Source organism: Balaenoptera ricei, chromosome 2, assembly GCF_028023285.1.
Source record: "Balaenoptera ricei isolate mBalRic1 chromosome 2, mBalRic1.hap2, whole genome shotgun sequence".
NCBI lineage: Eukaryota > Metazoa > Chordata > Mammalia > Artiodactyla > Balaenopteridae > Balaenoptera > Balaenoptera ricei.
This window is the reverse complement of record NC_082640.1, coordinates 82,119,488-82,139,775: the sequence shown is the minus strand read 5'-3', so window position 1 is coordinate 82,139,775 and position 20,288 is coordinate 82,119,488. Positions and strand designations below refer to the sequence as shown.

At 35.8% G+C, this 20,288-nt stretch overlaps 1 protein-coding gene across 8 annotated transcripts in view; it reads right to left on the bottom strand.

The window, feature by feature from the left end:
- The window catches only part of WDR72 (WD repeat domain 72), a 204,083-nt gene that overhangs the window by 70,214 nt on the left and 113,581 nt on the right, over nucleotides 1-20,288 (bottom strand). For 7 of the 8 annotated variants that reach the window (XM_059913263.1, XM_059913268.1, XM_059913264.1 and 4 more), the window contains 4 exons: nucleotides 16,920-17,737; nucleotides 14,133-14,224; nucleotides 10,191-10,270; nucleotides 4,406-4,601 (listed from right to left, as the gene is read on the bottom strand). In XM_059913263.1, coding sequence (XP_059769246.1) covers nucleotides 4,406-4,601; nucleotides 10,191-10,270; nucleotides 14,133-14,224; nucleotides 16,920-17,737 — 1,186 coding nt within the window. The remainder of the gene's footprint in view (nucleotides 1-4,405; nucleotides 4,602-10,190; nucleotides 10,271-14,132; nucleotides 14,225-16,919; nucleotides 17,738-20,288) is intronic. The other variant, XM_059913269.1, reaches the window with a different exon arrangement.

Sequence of the window (20,288 nt, the reverse complement as noted above, 5' to 3'; positions counted from 1 at the left end):
AAGGAATAAAAATCTAAGAAAACCACTCGATAAATTATTCAATTTTCAGATCAAGCTGATTTAGAGCAAATTTCCTTCATGCTGCCAGTATGGGAAATGTAGCTTATTGGATAAGAACGCAGTGTTTAAAAGAATATCTGGGCTTGTTTCCTTGTTTTTAGTAATTTTGTGACTGTAGACAAGGCACATACCTCCTGGTAAGTCCAGTTTATTCATTTAAAAAATGGAATAATAATAGGAAGCATGTCTCAAAGTGTAAGATGTGCAAAACCAGTGGCTTACAAGATAGCTAGTACGGTGATGAACTTTTTTTGAAATATTATTTATTTTTATGTGTATGAGAAAGATACATAATTAGTATGTCAACCTAAACATATACAGAGACTTATGTCAGGAAAAGCCTAGCTAGCACCATGGGAATCTCTCTTTCTCAGAGAGTAGTTCTTTTCAGCTGTACTTTGTGACTTCAATTCCATGAACATGGACATTTTTTTTAAAAACTGTAAAACTGTTTACACAGACAACTCAAATATTGGAAACAGAGCCTTAGGGTTCATGTGGATCATGTGAAAATAAAAGGAAAAAGTGAGCTAGCATTCCTAAATTACTTAGCCTACTGTTAGAGCATATTAAGAACGTAATAACTTTTGTTGTTAATATTATTTTTTCCTTATGACTAGTACTGTCATATTACCATAATGCTAATAAACCAAACATAATCTACCCTGGCATAAAAGAAGTTTATGAGTATCTGTACAAAAAAAAAAATCATCTATTACTTTCCAAATGATTTACAAATAAGATGCATCAAGAAAGAATAAAAGAAATTAGAAAAAAAAGATGGGGGAATGGGGAGCTCACAGAGGAAAAATGAACAAGGACCTGATAAAATCAAACAACATAAACCATTTATCATAAGAATATTTGATAAAATGATGTATGTTGCAGTGACATTGGGGTTAAGTAAATCTCCCGATAACATTTGAAGAATAATCATATCTGGTGAATAGCACATACACCATCTTCTTAACCTTTAAATCAGGACATTTGAAGTAAATAAAATAGCTTTTTGCTTATTTATTTTTAAAAATTCCATGAAGTAATGCAGTATATACCACTAATAAAGGTCTAAAACTTTTCTTATAATTTTACTTAGTTCCTCTGAATAGTTTAAAAAATAGTTTTTTCCAAAAGGGGAAAAAATGGCAATGTTAATATCCAATATAATATTGCTTGGAAATTTTCCTCTTTAATGCTTATCTGCTTCCTATTTAATTGCAATTGTAATTAATATTTTCCTACAGGGAATATTTCCCAGGAAAATATATGCTCATTATTTTGTAAATATGTTATATTTATTTTAAATAAAATACTCTAAATTTCATCCACCAACATATAAAGTAGCTTTAATACTTTTGTGTTTCAATTCTTATCACAAGCTAACCCTAAATTTTCTTTTAACATTGGCAAAGGACCACTCAATAATGATCAAAAGATAGATAATATTTATTAAGATCCAGATTTTTTAGTCATAGTAAGACTCAGTTCCATAGAGTTAATAATTCTTATATCCGAGAACTAACTGGGGACAGAACAGGGCCCAATCTGGTGAAACTTCAAATAATGGGTAAGTCATGTGATAGCAAAGCTCATAAAAATTTTCACCTTGATAGCCTACCATGAATTTCTCACCCAGAAATGAGGACCATGGGCCAATGGATAAGTTAGACACTAAAGTTTATGCAGCTCATGCAGCTCAATATCAAAAAAAAAAAACAACCCAATCCAAAAATGGGCAGAAGACCTAAACAGACATTTCTCCAAAGAAGATATACAGATTGCCAACAAACACATGAAAGAATGCTCAACAGCATTAATCATTAGAGAAATGCAAATCAGAACTACAGTGAGATATCATCTCACACCGGTCAGAATGGCCATCATCAAAAAATGTACAAACAATAAATGCTGGAGAGGGTGTGGAGAAAAGGGAACCCTCTTGCACTGTTGGTGGGAATGTAAATTGATACAGACACTATGGAGAACAATATGGAGGTTCCTTAAAAAACTAAAAATAGAACTACCATACGACCCAGCAATCCCACTACTGGGCATATACCCTGAGAAAACCATAATTCAAAAAGAGTCATGTACCAAAATGTTCACTGCAGCTCTATTTACAATAGCCAGGACATGGAAGCAACCTAAGTGTCCAGCGATAGATGAATGGATAAAGAAGATGTGGCACATATATACAATGGAATATTACTCAGCCATAAAAAGAAATGAAATTGAGTTATTTGTAGTGAGGTGGATGGATGTAGAGACTGTCATACAGAGTGAAGTAAGTCAGAAAGAGAAAAACAAATACCGTATGCTAACACATATATATGGAATCTAAAAAAAAAGTGGTCATGAAGAACCTAGGGGCAAGATGGGAATAAAGATGCAGACCTACTAGAGAATGGACTTGAGGATACAGGGAGGGGGAAGGGTAAGCTGGGACAAAGTGAGAGAGTGACATGGACATATATACACTACCAAACGTAAAATAGATAGCTAGTGGGAAGCAGCCACATAGCACAGGGAGATCAGCTCTGTGCTTTGTGACCACCTAGAGGGGTGGGATAGGGAGGGTGGGAGGGAGGTAGACACAAGAGGGAAGAGATATGGGGACATATGTATATGTATAACTGATTCACTTTGTTATAAATCAGAAACTAACAAACCATTGTAAAGCAATTATACTCCAATAAAGATGTTAAAAATAAATAAATAAAGTTTATGGATAAGGCACAGAAATACCACCTAATGAGAGTTAACACATGATGAGCACACTAGCTGTCTTTGGAGAGTTGGAAGAAACCTACTAAATGACACTACAGGTGCCTCTCCAAATGAATAAAGAACACAAATATAGTCATTGAATATTAATTTAAAAAGGAATTTTTCTACTTCTTGCTTGAAAGGTGTAATACCACTACAATTTTGTGATATGATCAAAAAGAAGTGTCTTAAAGTGGGTGAATTTGCCAGATAATTAAAGCTAATTTCTTGACAACAAGTAAACAAATGACTTGAAATTGCCATTGAGTTTTAACAAATTACTTATTGAATTTACCAGCCTTGCTGACTGTGTTGGCATTAGGAAATATTCTATCTATTTTGATCTTTGGCCTTTACTGAAAAAGCCTTTTCCTGCTGCATATACTCTCTCACTACATAATGCTCTCTAGTCAGTAATCTTATAAAAATAATAAGAAATAAATATAATGCATTTTTAAGAATGACACCCGTTTTATGAGTTAACATTTTAAATACAGCAACATTTCTCTGAGTCCCAAATAAAAATCTCTTTCAACCTGAAATATGTAAATTTGTAACATGTTTTCCTGACAAATATATATATTTAATCATATTATAAATTCATTTGTTCATCAAAACCTTACTAATGAAGTTGAAAATCAAATTTTTGCTTATTTTTTTTTTACTGTTTTTTAATTTTCATTTTTAAGTCACAACTAACAGGCTGAAAAATCAGATGACATTTTACAGCAGAAATTTAGATTCACTTGCTAGTCAAAACCATAAACACTGGGCTTCCCTGGTGGCGCAGTGGCTGAGAATCTGCCTGCCAATGCAGGGGACACGGGTTCGAGCCCTGGTCTGGGAAGATCCCACATGCCACGGAGCGACTGGGCCCGTGAGCCACAACTACTGAGCCTGCGCGTCTGGAGCCTGTGCTCCACAACAAGAGAGGCCGCGACAGTGAGAGGCCCGCGCACCGCGATGAAGAGTGGTCCCCACTTGCCGCAACTAGAGAAAGCCCTTGCACAGAAATGAAGACCCAACACAGCCATAAATAAATAAATAAATAAATAAAAATTAAAAAAAAAAAAAAAAAAAAAAAAAACCATAAACACTATGATTATAAAGTTACAATGATAAAATTTGTTATAGAAAGAATCAAGTGGTCCAACTGTAAAGCAGTGCAATTTTAGTTTGTAGTACATTTCTTACTCTCAGAAAAGAAAAAAAAAATGGCACATGGCTATTACCATGGTATCAAATGAAAACAAATTTAGGACCCATTATTATCAGGGTATCCTTATAATGTATGTCCCATTAAGCTATTGCTGTTAGTTCTGTTTTCATTTTTACTGACTTAACTTTAAAACATTTTAATAAATTACATAAATTTTGTTCTGTAAAGAATTTATTAATTATAATAGAATTTAGAATTAGAAACTTGACAATTATGAGGAAATTGATAGCAGAAAAGGTCAGAAACAGGGCACTTGGCTTGGTTTTTGCAGAAATGATACATTGTGAACTCATTCTCAAAATGTTCTGAGTAGTAGAAAAAGTTCTGATGAAAGAGCATACCAATAAATGTTGCACTTACTTTGCAAAGACAAAGTGTCTGTAATACACTGTAACTCTGGCTCCTTGGCCCATTCCATCTTTGGAAGGATCTGCGTCATCTCATAGTCACCATTCTCTGCCACCGACACTGGTTCACTGTTGACTGGTGTCTTTCTAAAGGTTTTCATGTGCTGTTGAACTTCCGCCAAAAGAACAGCTTGTATTGCTTCAGTTACCTGTAAAGTTTTTTTTATTTTTAATGAATTATTTTTAGTGTTATCACAAATGCGTGGAGTCTTATGTAAAACCCAAAGTCTAGAATTTTGATTTGAATAAGTCTCACATAAATTGGAATGCTCCATTCCACTAAAATTACCATCTGAAACAATTGAAATGCAGTTACTGAAAACTGGCACCCAAATCATCATACTCTTCTTTTAAAAAAACCTCAAGAGGGCTTCCCTGGTGGCACAGTAGTTGGGAATCTGCCTGCCAATGCAGGGAACACGGGTTCGAGCCCTGGTCTGGGAAGATCCCACATGCCGCGGAGCAATTAGGCCCGTGAGCCACAACTACTGAGCCTGTGCGTCTGGAGCCTGTGCTCCGCAACAAGGGAGGCCGCGATAGTGAGAGGCCTGCGCATCGCGATGAAGAGTGGCCCCCACTTGCCGCAACTAGAGAAAGCCCTCACACAGAAACGAAGACCCAACACAGCCAAAAATAAATAATAATAAATTTTTTTAAAAAAATTTAAAAAGTAAAAAAAAAAACTCAAGAGAATGTAAAAGGAAAGTTTAAAGGGAGTTCTCAATTCTTTCTCATAAAATATTTTCATTTATACCAGAAGATAAAGAAAATTTTAATATATCACATTGCTCTGAAAGACAGGTTTAGTTCCTCAATGTCTAGCTCTAAAACACGATTTAGCTAAAAACCCTTGATTTAAACTAGGTTTAATACAGAAAGTTAAAGACAAGACTTTAATAGTAAATCTCACTAAACTGTGTGTATGTGTATATGGTTTTACATGGCTTAAAATACTGCAAAGCCTGCCTTCCGATTATTGTACCTACCCAGTCAAGGACCTGTGGTTGAGGGAAGGGGAAGGGAGATATTTAGCACAGGGCACCTAATCCAATATGTTCATTTTTAAAATGAAGAACCTGGGATGTGACATCCCAAGTTCCACACAGACCTGGTGGACAGGCCTTCTAACCCCTGATTCTATGTCCTTAGTAGTATATGTCCTCTCAAGGTTCTATACCCTTACATCTCAGTAAAAAGCCAGTGACAGTACCTTAGCCCCTTCCTGGTAAGAGATGAGGTAAGGTCCAGAAGTTAGGTAGAGTTCAAGGAAAGCCAAGACCTGAATTGGTGAGAGAAAAGGAAGGGCACTGCTGATCTAGATGAACTTAGGACACCTTGCCAATATCCTCCCCTGGCTGATAGTTAAACCTTTAACATAGCCACATCCCAATGCCTACTCTTTTCCCTTCAAAAGCCTGTCCTCTGTCAAGATGACTCATGTTCCATAATTACCATCGTCCCCTCTGCCTTATTCCCAGTATACTCATAGGATGCCTAGAGCTAGGGCTTTGGGACAACACCACTGAGACTGGTGATCGAGAGATGCTAATGCCCAAAACAGAGTAGGTATTCATTTAAATATTTATTTAGTCCCTTTTATGTGTCCTGGTAGCATGTGAGACCTTTAGGTTCCAGGGACACTTGAGAGTTTTTGCTGATGGCAGATGCTAGGTGAACTACAGGCGTAGAAGGAACTGGGTTCTAAACTCTATTCTGGAGTTTTAAATATAGGGAGCTTCCTGAAAGTATCAGAGGAGCTGCTTGATCACTGATCATCCCCCTGTTCTTGTCCAGTCAAATGCTGGGTTGGGTCGTGAAAAAAGGCTAATGAATGATATGATTTTACTATTGCATACCAAATCTATTAACATTGTAGTACTGCCTGTCACAATGCAGGTACATAATGCTTACATCATGTGAGGAGATACTCAACACTGTGAAAGCTGTTGCATACCGTGAACACAACATATAATTCTACACATCATGATACTGATGAGTCATGCTTATTAATATCTACCATATGCTGAGATCCGTTGTATATTAACTATTAGCTATGATATCTATTAACATATACTATTCTATATCACAATAAGTGAATCATGCTTATCATGTAGATATTATGATGGGACAACCTGTATTAATTATTCATGGACAATTTTACAACACCGAATTTACGTCATTTTAATTTTGCCACACATTTATTTGATAGCACTGCTTCCAAGACATGAATGGTGTGGTATACAGAGCTCTCAATGTGACATGAGAAGGTCCAAGTTCCTGATCTGACTATGACAGTTACTACAAATGTAACTTTTGACAAGTCACGTACTTCTCTGGGACTTCATGTCCATACTTATAAAACAGTCTGTGATGCTGAGAGAGGCTAGGATGAGAGCTTTCAATCACAGAAAGCTGTATGGAACTTGCTTCTGTTCATACCTATAAAAATCAGGAAGATATTAGAGGATATCCTCAGAACTGTAGTACATCCAGACTATGGTCTATCCCTCAGAATGGGCAGTTTGGCCATATGCTCCCATGGGATTATGGATGCCCTCTCACAACTGTGATTTAGAAAGTCCTCTATCCACTAGATATAATATTCTCTAACAACTTGGATCCATATTCTTTCTTAAAAAAATACAGGGATTTATGCAGCTTCAATTAACATCTCTAATTATTAGATTTATATATCATGACCATATTTTTTTTACCTGTTAAATTTTGAAACTTTTTGACATATTTGTCACTACAAATGCATATTGCAGGAATAATCAATATGAGTATCATTAAAAAACAAGATGAAGCAGAAACAGCAGAATAAAACATATTAACCACAATGAGCAGGATACTCAAAGCCACAAAACTTAAAAGTGAATACAGAATGGCACGTACCCAACTGGAAACAAACTCAAAATACACGCTTTGTGTTCAGTGTGAAGTCAATACACAGAGAAATGGTACAACTTATATAAGCATATAATAATGTTACAGTATCTGGTATACAGTGAGCACTAAAACCATGCTAATGGAATTGAAATAGATATTGTATACTTTAAAAATATATACTATGGAAAGTAAAATTTAATGATAGTTTCTGACGGTCAATACTTAAGTGTCTCTAGCATATAAACAGAGTAGATAAATTTTGTAGATAGGTAGTAGGCATAGAATTTTTCCCAACAAAATATAAAATCTGTAGACATTATTTTATATAACTTTGTGATGTTAATACTGAGCTAAAATTGAAAGCACTATGGCTATAAAGCTGTCTTCCAAATGCATATACAGTTTTCCTGAAAAGACAGATATGCAAAGCATTACACGCTTATGAAGGAATGTGCAGATTTAAAATAAGGTTTAAAAATCCATTGGTTGGGAAAAGAGAGCCACATCTGGGCCATATACTTTTTACTAGAAGTATTACTATGCCATAGCAAGCTAAAAATGTTAATGGTTTTCTACCAACACCTTGAAACAGCAAAGTATTGTAAAATAGTACAGAGCATTATAAAGACTCTTAAGGGCCCCCGTGGCCTGCTTGTGGTTTCAGTGTCCAGATTTTCTGGCATAAAAGCATTTTCCCAACACTCAGGCTCACACGAGCCTTTCATGTCTTGCATCATCTCCTGGAAAAGCAATACTTCTCTCAGGAGGCCTGGATGTCATGATTTCACCCACTGGTGTTAGATTATAAAATCCAAAGAACGTTAGTGCTGCTTCAGAAACATGCAAGTTAGGAACCCCAAAACCTGCTGTTGCTTCTCCAGCATTTATTTCTATGTTGTGTATATTTCATGTGTGAGAAACAAAAAACAATCTCCAGACAAACTCATTCATCTGCAAAATTAACTCATCCTTACCCATTCCCTTAAAGGTACGCCCCCTTCAATTTCTGAAGTAGGATTATGCTCTTTTTTACAAAATCATTCCATTACCACCTAGTGTTCCTAAAATACATTAAAAAGCAGATTCAAGTTAACATGATTTGACTAACTGCTTAAATGAACAGCTTTATAAGGAATTTGAGGATTGGTTAATGAAGCATTTATATGGATACTTGCAAGAGCCTCTGTTTTTCCTGAGGGCCCCAGGAATTCTCATTCTCACTTTACACATGAGTAAAATAAATAATCAACAAGTTAAACCTATCTTCCAGAGTCATTCATCAGGTTAGTGGCAGAAATGAGAGGAGAATTTTGAAGCTTAAACTTCATACAGAGTGAGTAATAAATGCTCTAGTAATATTTGTCCTGCTGCCAGCATTTTACACAGGGTCATAGAATCATAGAACCTTAAGTTCCATTAGTCCAAACATATCCAAACCACATTAAAATTTATTTTAAGGTCAAATGAACAACTACAAAAGATCTTTAATTAGAGAAACTCAGGATAAATGTTTTATCGAATTCTTTTTTCCTTAAGAATTGTTTTCCCTGTTGAGAAATTCTTTGGCTACTGGGGAAAAAAAAAAATCCCACCTTTAATAGAAGCTCTTTTAGGGTGACTGTAAATATGCTGGTAAAGTCAACATATACTAATATTTATTTGATTATCACATATGCTTTTTGCATAGCTATTCAGTCATTCATTAAATATATATTGACTGGCTACTGCCACTGTTGAAAGGTGTGAGTGAGACAGGCAAAGTCCCTGCTCTCAGCAAGCTTCTGTTACAGTGAGAAGACAGAAGGTAAGCAAGCAAAAAAAGCAAATGGTATAATCTCCACTAAAAGCAAACACAACAAAGAAAATAAAACTGGATAATGTGATGGTAACTGGAGCATGGGGCAGCAAGGTATGGTGACAATATTAGATGGAGTGATCAGGGAAGACTTCTCTGAGGAGTTGGCTTTGAGCAAAGACCCAAATGATGAATGGAAAAAATGAGAATTCCAGCCTGAGAGAATAGTAAGGTCCTGAGGTGGAAGTGAGCTTTGTATGTTCTGGAAATTACAAGCAGATCAACGTGGCTAGTGAGAATGGGGGAGAATGATGAAGAAAGAGGTTAGGCGAGGGGCAAATCATGTAGGCCATGGCTTTAATAACCATCCCAACTGTGTTTATTTGGTTTTATGGTGTCAGCCCCCATAATTTGTTCTGAGTTGACTTTCTTTGTTTTCCTGTAACCAAAAATAACCATTTGTAATTGGAGTTATTGCTCTTCTTGTCTTGCAAATTTGACATTTATTAAGCCCATGAAGAATAAAGTTCCAATAAATATTCATCTAATCAATGCACAGATATTTATTGTACAATGTTCAAAGCTATCCACAAAAAAATCCTTGAAAAGAAGAAGAAAGACTTAAATTGGACTTTGAGGAAACCAGCTCTCTATATCAGCTCACAGATGAAAAGGATAGAAAAATGATTTCTAATTATACCTACCAAATTCTCAAGCCTAGGGACATTTATATCTAATTTTGAAATCAAATAATAGACATTTCTGCCACCACCTGAAACCTCAGTGGGCAATAAGTTACCTGTAACAAGATAAATATCCCTTCCTCGGCCCCCTTTATTCATGCCCCTTAACTTGGTGCATCCTTGCATGTTATTTTCCACTTTTCCCTCATTATTAGTCTCTGTGTTAGTCCTATTAAATGAAATACTCTGGAAGAAAATATGTGAGGACAAGAGTACCTACTCACGTATACTCTCAGGTAAAGGGGAGTATGAATGAACCACAGCAGCAAGGAACTCTTCCAATAACTTCAAGAACATGAACCGTATCATACCTGGACAGACTGGTCTTTCCAACAGGAAATTAGCTTCAAAAGTGAAACGTCAGCTTCAGGTAGATGGGATTCACTCTTACCTAGAAATATATGGAACACATTTATATCTTCAGAGTATTAAACATGGATGCAGCCCAATGATCTTCAACCCTGGCTGCACATTAGAATCACCTAGGGAGCCTTTTTTTCCCCCACAAACACCGACGCCCAGGTTCAGTCTTCCAGTGATTCTGGTTTAATAGGTCCCTGGGTGAGGGTGGGGCCGGCATTAATACTTTTTAAAAGTATCTCAGATGATTTTCTTATATAGCCAGAGTCAAGAAACATTAATTAACTTATATATATATATATATATTTCTAACAATTATACTAATACACATTCACATCAAATCAAATTCATCTTTATACCTTAAACCCATTTCTGTACCTTTCTGCCAACAAAATGCAATGACCAACATTCCCCCCAAAACAGATCGCTGAATTTTACAACTCCTTCCTCATACAAATAATTCCTGAAATTCTACCTTGCCATGAATCAGTATCTGTCACACAGAAAATCCTATAAAAGACTTCCTTTGATTCGTCCTTACCGAGCTATACTACTCTGATCAATAGGTATAGCACTTATGTTTTAATTTGACTCATTTTGTTATGTATTGTTTCTTTTTAAGTTTGCCCTTTTAAATGTCCTTTCTATCTATTTGCCCTAATGTTCAGTGTGAAATTTTAAGAGTGAGCTATGGCTTGGTTTATTTAAATTGATCCATAGAGTGTCCGACAGTTCCCTACACAGAAAAGCACTTAATAAGTGCCTTTTCATTAATTGAAAATGAACATATTATCATCCAAATGAAAAAAATCAATGAATTAAGGCTTTCTGATGGCTAAAGTATATTATCTAGGTGCCAGATCCAGGAGTGAGATAAGGAAGAGTGATGCAGGCTTGAGCTGGAGGGAAAATTGCTATAATTGTCTATTTAAATTAATGTATTAATGTATGTTTGAAATCCTGGATCAACTATTCAAATTAGTATTAGTCCAAGATGCTTTTCATTGAATTACCATTTTATATATTAATAGATATGTGTGTGTGTGTGTATATATATCTCACATTAGTGGTCAAGGGAAATGTAATAGAAGGTATTGATATAATGTAAACTGAGAATATGAAAGAAATATATAAGAAACTTCTCATTAATATCATCATTTTCTCCTGATGGAACTTATGATGTGAATTTGAAATGCCCAAGAACAGTACATAAAAGATGTGATATGATACAACACTATGAGTTTGAAGTCGTATTTTCCATTTCTTCATGAACACAGCAGGTAACAGCATTTTCTTTTGATCGCTTTCCTTTCTCCCTCTCTCACTTTGTTGACCTTGTGATTCCACCATCAAAGCTAAGTATCGGTCTCAACCATAACTACTTACTGGCATCACGGGGTACTTCACAGCACACTTTAATGTGATGTTAAAATTTTAATATGAGATGGAAATGAGAGCCAACTTTTCTTGGCAATAACAGTGAGTTAAAGAATTAATTATAACTTCAGGGGGAAAGATAAAAAGAAAACATTCCAGGTTTCCTCAGGCTTGGACTTTATAGAATTAATAGCATGAAGTGAATCCCTCCTTTCCCTTCACCTCCCATCTGGCGACTATAAAACATAAAACTATGTTTCCTTAGTACCTAACTGAATTTTAAATGCTGTAAATGCCACCTCTCAACATCAGGGAGATGGTTCAGTAATAACACTAGTTGCTCAGGCTGCTTTGGTTGGGACAGTCATAGGAAAAGTTGGGGCCTCCTTGGCTCTGGTTAGCAAATCCCTAGGTCTCTGCAGAAACTACTTACACTGCACCTTAAATTCTAGTCTCTTTCCCAGTGTTATATAAAAAAAGAAAATTAGAGCAAATGACCCTAAAAAGGGCTACTATCTAAGGAGAAGGCTGGAAATCCAGACGGGATCATATAGAGGAATCATGACTTGTAATCATAAATATGAGAAGTGGCCTGACATAGTGGGAAGAACAGGGGTATGGAATTAGATGGAGTTGGACTGGAATCCTAGCCCTTCAGCTTGTCGGCTGGTTGACTATGCGTGTCATCTAACTTCTCTGAGTCCCAATTTTCCCAAGGGTAAAACACAGATAGATCCTCCTACTGTGCACTGCTGTTTATATATTATTTGAGGTAATATATGTAAAGTCATTGGCATAATTCTTTGGACATACTAGGAGCTTAATAATTGGAAGCTATTAATAAACTCTCACTTTAAAATATCCCAAATGAATATTCTTTTCAATAGCCCTGAGAGGGCCACTGTGCAGTGTTGTTCAGGCCACCCCAATGTATTGATCATATACTGCACAACTTTGGAAGCAAAATGCACGTCAATTCTGGAATCTTATTCCCATTTTATAAATGCAGTAAATTCGGCTTTGAAAGGAGTAAAAGATACACCCAAAGTTAAGTAGTAAGTGGCAGAACTTGATCTTGAACCTTAGTGGTTTATCTCCAAAACCATTGTTCTATTTTCTATTCATCCATTAATCCAAAAGTACTTGCTTAATTCCTTGCAGGCATTGTTCTAGGAACTGGGGACACAGCAGTGAATAAAACTGTCATAAAAAACAATAACCTCCCTGGAGCTTACATTTGAGTAGCAGGAAGTAGGTGGCAAACGAAAAAATGCTATACAGCATGTCAGATAGTGAAAAGGATTATGATAAAACAGGGAAAGGGGTAGGGTGTGTGGGGGAGAAGGGAGGGCACCTTCATTGGTAAGATGGTATTTGAGGAGGAATTGAAGGATGGAGGGTGGAGGTGGGAAGCAGCAGGTTGATTCATGTGGAATCTGGAGAAAGGACATTCTAGACAGAGAGAACAATCAGTGCAAAGACCCTAAACCCTGCCTGCCATGTTTGGGTACGAGTTAAAAAGCCCAGCAAAGCTGGAAGGCGTGAAGCAGGGGATGAGTACAAAGAGATCAGGTCAGATGGGGGGGTGTGTCTGATGACATAAGTAGAGCAGCCAGGTTATACAGGGCCTTGTGAGCTATCCTAAGGACTGTAGCTTTTATTCAGAGTGAAACATAAGCCACTGAAAGGTTTTAAGCAGTAGCATGGGGTTCTGACTTAGTTTCAAGTAGATGACTCTGGGTGTTTGGTTGGGAATAGAGTGTAGGAACCAAGAATAGGAGCAGAGGGTAGTTAGGAGGCTTCTGTATCCAGGCAAGAGGGGATGAAGGCTCACACCAGGGGGCTGGCCATGTAGGTGGAGAGAACCAGTCAGAATCTGGGATATATTCTGGAGGTGGAACCAACATGATTACTAAAACATTGGATGTGGGGTACAAGAAAAAAGGGGAAAGTCAATATGACATTAAAGTTCTTGGCCTAAATAACTGGAAAGATTGGATTGCCATTTAATGAGATGTCAAAAATTTGGAGAAGCAGGTTTTAGAGATGAATTAGCCATTTGGCATCAAAAGAAAATCCAAACACCAAGACTGTTACTCAGAAGAATTCAAGGACCATTATATAATCTTCTGAAATAACTGTAAAACTCTCTAATATAATAATTACTTATTTGGTAATAAAGATATTGATACAGTAAATTCCCCATAAATCACATATGACCTTAATTTAATATTCAAATGTTTCCTTTGTTGAAAAGTTTCAGACTTTTAGGTATTTCAAAGATCATTTGATGAAATCTATCATATTACATGTCTTATAAGATATTTACTTTAATAACAAAATTTCATGTATATTTCAAATATAGACAGAATACAAAACTATAACCATGTAAAATACAGACTGAATCAAACAATAAACATACACACTTCTTATTCTAAACTGCAGGGTGCTATCGTTATAGCACTTTTATTTCATAGAAGAAAAAAATTATTAGACTATATCTGTAACTTCTTTACCATTTCGTAAATAACCGTAGAAGCTTGAAACATTTAAAATATCATTCCCAGGACTTTTCATCTTGTTATGCACAGACTCCATTGTGAAAGAACTGTTGAAATAAGATTCAAAGGATATTATTAAAGATGTATAAAAAACATTTTGAGAAATAAATTGACGATATGACTGCATGACCACTTTAACACATTTGGGAATTGAACACATTATTTTTAGCAATATCTTTGACATTATTCTCTTCGGTGAATCTTATTTCCCCACTTTAACTTACCTAAAACCCTAACCCCAAATGAATTGTGAATCTTAGTTTACCAGAATTATCTTGTGATCCACTTTTACTGGAGGGGCCTTGCGACTTTAGGTCATGTGATTTGTGGCTAATGTAATACATTTTTGAATCCTAATATGTTCATAGCTGCCAAAGAATTATCCCCAGGTACCATCAGGACTTGATGAAGACAGGCTTTACCCTAGTCCAGTGATTCAATGAGAGGAAATTCAGATACTATCCAGGGATATTCTCATAGGCAGATAGCTCTTTCCTTAAAATTCAGTTTCGTCACACACTCAGTTGTTAAGCATACAAAGATTTCTCCACCTTTACAACCACAGTGAAATGTTAGCAAAATGGCCAAATTTATTGGAAGGATTTGGAGTGACAAATCCAATACACATTATTTTGATTTCCTTAACTATAACATGCAGTCTCCAATAGCAGATCAAATCTGAAATGGCTTATTTAGGGAAGCAGTCTCTAATCCTGACACCTCCATTCAATAATTTGTTTTAATGAAGAATTTTGTAAAGAATTAACTAATGTGTGGCAATGATTTTAAGGCCATTTAATGGAAATCATGCTGAAAGCCCTTAATCTCCCCTAAAGGGCACCAGATATATCCTTCACATCTTGTATTCAGTATCTGGAACAAACTCAGAATGAAAACCTCTGGCGACAATAACTGAGTCCCTCATCTGCTCTGCGGGATCATGATTATGCTAGCAAATATAAGTTGTTTTCAAGAATTTGAAAAAATCTTGATGATCACCTATTCTATTCATCTCATTTTGTAAATGAGGAAAGCAAGGCCCAGAGGGGCTAAGTGACTAGTCCAAAGCCACATGACTAGTTTAACAACAAAACCAGGGTTCATTCTCAGGTTTTCAGGCTTGGCTGACTACAATTTTTTTTTAATCATACTTTAGGTGTTATTTAATTTTCTTAGTAATAGAAAGAAAAGTGCCTAACTGAAATTAAAATACATATATATTATATATATAAATTATAAATATGAAGTTATATATTATATATGTATATATATATATATATATATATTGTAATGAGCAGAAGAAAATAGAGGAGAATTAAGTATATGAATCATGGAAATTCACCAGTCTCTGTTTTCTCATTATTAGGGCCACCAAACAGAAAATGGAAAACCCTATAGCATAGAAGCATTGTAATGATAGGGAGCTTAACACTGAATCTACATAATCCATATGGATTTGCTACCAGACTGTAGGTTCACTGAAGGCAGGAACTCTATTATCTAGTACCTGACACAGATATTTGTTGAACTGAGCTCTTACCAAAGAACAGAAATGTCAAGGACTATTTACCACCATGTACTGAGCAGTTCATGAGCACATCTTCTATAAAGGCTTTCTGATGGTTTCATCTCACACTAAGTATTCTCTTTACTCTGACCACCTATAATACTTACCTATACTACAAATGTTTCTCCTTGTTCCTTCAGTGTTTTCTACTTACTTCATGTGCATTATCTTCATCATTTCAATTAGTTCCTACCCAAATGAGAAATTTATTTATATTTCCTCTATGAGCTAGTGCTAAGGACATATTCAGTAAGCACTTGATGAATTGAATCCAATCTTCTAACATCAGACTATGAAAAAGTATATTGAATTTTAGCAGTGGGAGAAGGTAAACACAGAGTCAAGGTTAGCAATCAGGCTCTGGAGTTAGACAGATGCCCAGCCTTGAATCAGCTTGTAAGGCTCTGAATTAATATTGGGGTTGATACTTTCTCTCCATAAGCCTCAATATCCTTATCTATACAATAAACAAAATAATCGTACCTATACCCCAGCTTTGCTGTGCACATGAAGTGAAATCATGTATGTAAAGGGCTTACATGGTGACTAGTAGATATTAAACACTCAAAAAACAATGCCTATTATTACTAAACTGTACTTTCTATAAATGAATTAATGATAACCTCTTCTATTTTAATATGCCAAAGTATGAATTAAACAGTGGGATTTGAGGTATGAAATTTTCAAATTTTTCCTTTCCTAATGATATACGAAGTATATCATCATAGGCATTTATTTAAATGTTTTTTGTTCATACTTAGTTCACAACAAGTATAATGGATTTCAAGGTGTGTGTGAATCTATCTACTGATCTATCTATCTATTGAATCATTCAGCATCCAGTACTGTGAATTTCCTGGCACATATTATGAGAGCAATGGATATTTTTTGGACGAATAAATTTTAAAACATATAGATTTATTGCCCAAAGTAGTCTCCAATCTCAAAGAATTAAAAGGAAGATTTTCTTAAAATTGTTTTGAGCTAAAGGAGATGTTGCATATTTACTCTTCATCTAAAGGAAGGAAGGAAGGTAGGAAGGAAGGAAGGAAGGAAGGAAGGAAAGGAGGGAGGGAGGGGGGAGGAGGGAGGCTAGAGAGCTAAATATAACAAATAATGATAATTTTTTTAATGTCATAAATAAGAATAGTCAAAAATCTCTAAGCATGTCTTACCTGTCAATTCCACATGCCAGTTCTAAAGGCATGTTAACTACCTTATTAACTAAAAATAGTTTGCTCAATAAGTAAACTATAGTGTTTGGCTCTTGCAAAGAATCAGAATTATTTTCCGGTCTGCTTGGCATCCCAGCCTGATTTGGAAGAGTGGAAGTGTATTTATTTGACAAGTCCAAAACTTTTCTGGAAAATAAATTTACTTTTGAATAGTCTTTTTTCATTTCGGCATTGCATAAATCCCAACCTGGCAGCATCAGTGAGAAGTGATCTTCATTTGAAGCAAGTCCTAAAGAAACGGGACCTTGAAGCTTTAAAATATTGAGATGCTTAATGCAAAGATTGTCTAATTCTTTATCCACTCCCCATGGCAAAAGGCAAGATAGGAGCAATTTAGCTGTGTCTATTGTGAGGTTGGCATTGACTTTTCTAGATTGCTTAAGGTGCATCTTTTTGGAGCTCTTTATTTTCTTCTGCCTTTTAATGCCATCATTTTCTTCTGATAACTTCATGGTATTTTCTCCTTGGGCTGGGCTTTCACTAACAGGCTTGGCTTGTGCCTCCACTGAGAGAGGGCCACAGGCAGTTTTATTTCTTTTCAGTGTCAGTGTTTTCTTCTCTACTGTGCTTTTGGCTCTTCTCAGGATCTCACTGCCATAGAATGAATTGGAAGGGTCAACGTCACAGATTGGAGTTGGCAGCAAAAGTTCAACAAGGTTTTCCAGATCAAATAGAAGGATATGAAAACCAATGTTACTCCATTTTGTCTTCACAGGCAAGACATTAAAAGGTCCTGAGAAAGACTTGGCATCAGCGACCTAAGGGAGATTTTAAAAATTTATGTGTCAAAGTTCTTATTTTTAAGTGATTTTACTAAAGGTTCCATGATATTAAAATGGCACAAAAAGAAATTAAGTAGCAGTACAGCCCAAGGCATTTTAATTTTTTGCCTTAGCTATAAAAATTCCCCTCTAAATTCAACATTCTATATTCTGATTTTTTTGAAAAACTTTTCCTTTCTAAAACTTTCATTTTTTCCTCTAAAAAATATGAATTAGGCCTATAGAGTAAGATGGCATCAGATTAACTTCCTTCCAGATACACTTTCATATCTTCTTATCAATATAGCCATGAAAACATACAATAGGGCAAAAGTGGGTATGAAAATTGAGAAGAACATTTAGAACACCTGCAATAATTTAAGAAGTCTTTTAACAAAAATGGTCTCTCCAAATTTGTTTAAAAATTTTAATAATTGGAAGTAACCTAAATGTGAACCAGTATCAAATTGCTTTTTTTTTATTTTAAAGGCTCGCCTTGTGGACTTGCATTTGTTCTTTCTCTGTCTAAGATGATTTTGCCCTGGATACTGGCATGGTGGGCTCCCACAATTCAGTTATATTCCTGCTCATTTAGGGTGCCTTACTTGAGTACCATATACTCTCATGCCAACCTATTACTCTCTATCCTCTTCCTTGCTTTTTGTTCTTCATAGTACTAATTATTACCTTATATTATATGAAATATTTATTTGTTTACTGTCTATTTTCCCCAGTATCATTCAAACTCCACCGCTGGTGTTTTGTGCATCCCTTTATTCCCAATGCCTATAAAATAATGCTACTATACGGTATTATTATTACTATACAGTATTATAAATATTTGTTGAATGAACAATTAGTATATATATACAAAGGAATATCATCCAAATATCTTTAAATGATGGTGTACAACTATATTTTGGGGGGGAAATGTGTTCTATTAGGCAGGAAAAATCCTTTTTGTAAAACTACGTGTGTGGGACTTCCCTGGTGGCACAGTGGTTAAGAATCCGCCTGCCAGTGCAGGGGACATGGGTTCGAGCCCTGGTCCGGGAAGATCCCACAGATCTTCTAAGCCGTGGAGCAACTAAGCCCGTGCGCCACAACTACTGAGGCTGCGCTCTAGAGCCTGTGAGCCACAACTACTGATTCCACGTGCCACGACTGCTGAAGCCCGTGCACCTAAAGCCTGTGCTCCGCAATAAGAGAAGCCACCGCAATGAGAAGCCTGCGCACTGCAACAAACAGTAGACCCTGCTCGCCACAACTCGAGAAAGCCCGCACGCAGCAACGAAGACCCAACGCAGCCAAAAAATAAATAAAAAAAAACCAAACTATGTACGTATGGATATGTAGATATTTTTAAAGGTTGATATAATACATACATATGTACATATAAAAATATATGTATATAATAATATATAACATATATTATGTATTATATATGTTCACTATAATAGTAATATAAATATATATGTGTATTTAGTCACAAGGGACAGATACCAGAATATTGACAACAGTTAATTGGGAAGAGGGGATTAAAATGATGTTATTTATACTTTGGGTTTTTTTTTTTTTTTTTTTTTAATTTATGGCTGTGTTGGGTCTTCGTTTCTGTGCGAGGGCTTTCTCTAGTTGCGGCAAGTTGGGGGCAACTCTTCATCGCGGTGCGCGGGCCTCTCACTATCGTGGCCTCCCTTGTTGCGGAGCACAGGCTCCAGACGCGCAGGCTCAGTAATTGTGGCTCACGGGCCCAGTTGCTCCGCGGCATGTGGGATCTTCCCAGACCAGGGCTCGAACCCGTGTTCCCTGCATTGGCAGGCAGATTCTCAACCACTGCGCCACCAGGGAAGCCCTGTTTTGTTTTTTTGATTTAGTTTTTTGAAATTTTTCAGTGATGATATATTTTAAAATATTTAAAAAATTTAAAAACCATTAAAAAATTTTAAAGTAAAAAAGCAAAATGGCGGCAACCTTAAAAAGCACATTTTTTTTCACCAATAAGATAAGGGATTGCAAGGCAGAAATAGAGACACAGATGTAGAGAACAAATGTATGGACACCAAGGGGAGCAAGTGGCGGTGGGGGGGGGGGGGGGGTGGTGGTGGTGGGATGAATTGGGAGATTGGGATTGACATGTATACACTGATGTGTATAAAATAGATAACTAATAAGGACCTGCTGTATAAAAAAAATTTAAAAAAGATAAGGGATAGTACAATTATTTTATTTTTTTAAAACATCTTTATTGGAGTATAATTGATTTACAATGGTGTGTTAGTTTCTGCTTTATAACAAAGTGAATCAGCTATACTTGCAAATCAAAAAAAGTACTATATAGATTGAAAAATGGGCAAATAGCATCAATAGCAATTCACAAATAATAACATTCAAAGTAAAATATAAAACATGTTTACCACCAGTGGTGATCAAAAAGTGAAATTAAGATAAAAATACCATTCACTACCTATTAATTTTGCAAAAGGAGTTTCTTATTTTATTTTATTTTGTAATGTTTAATACACACAAATATTATATAAACCATACA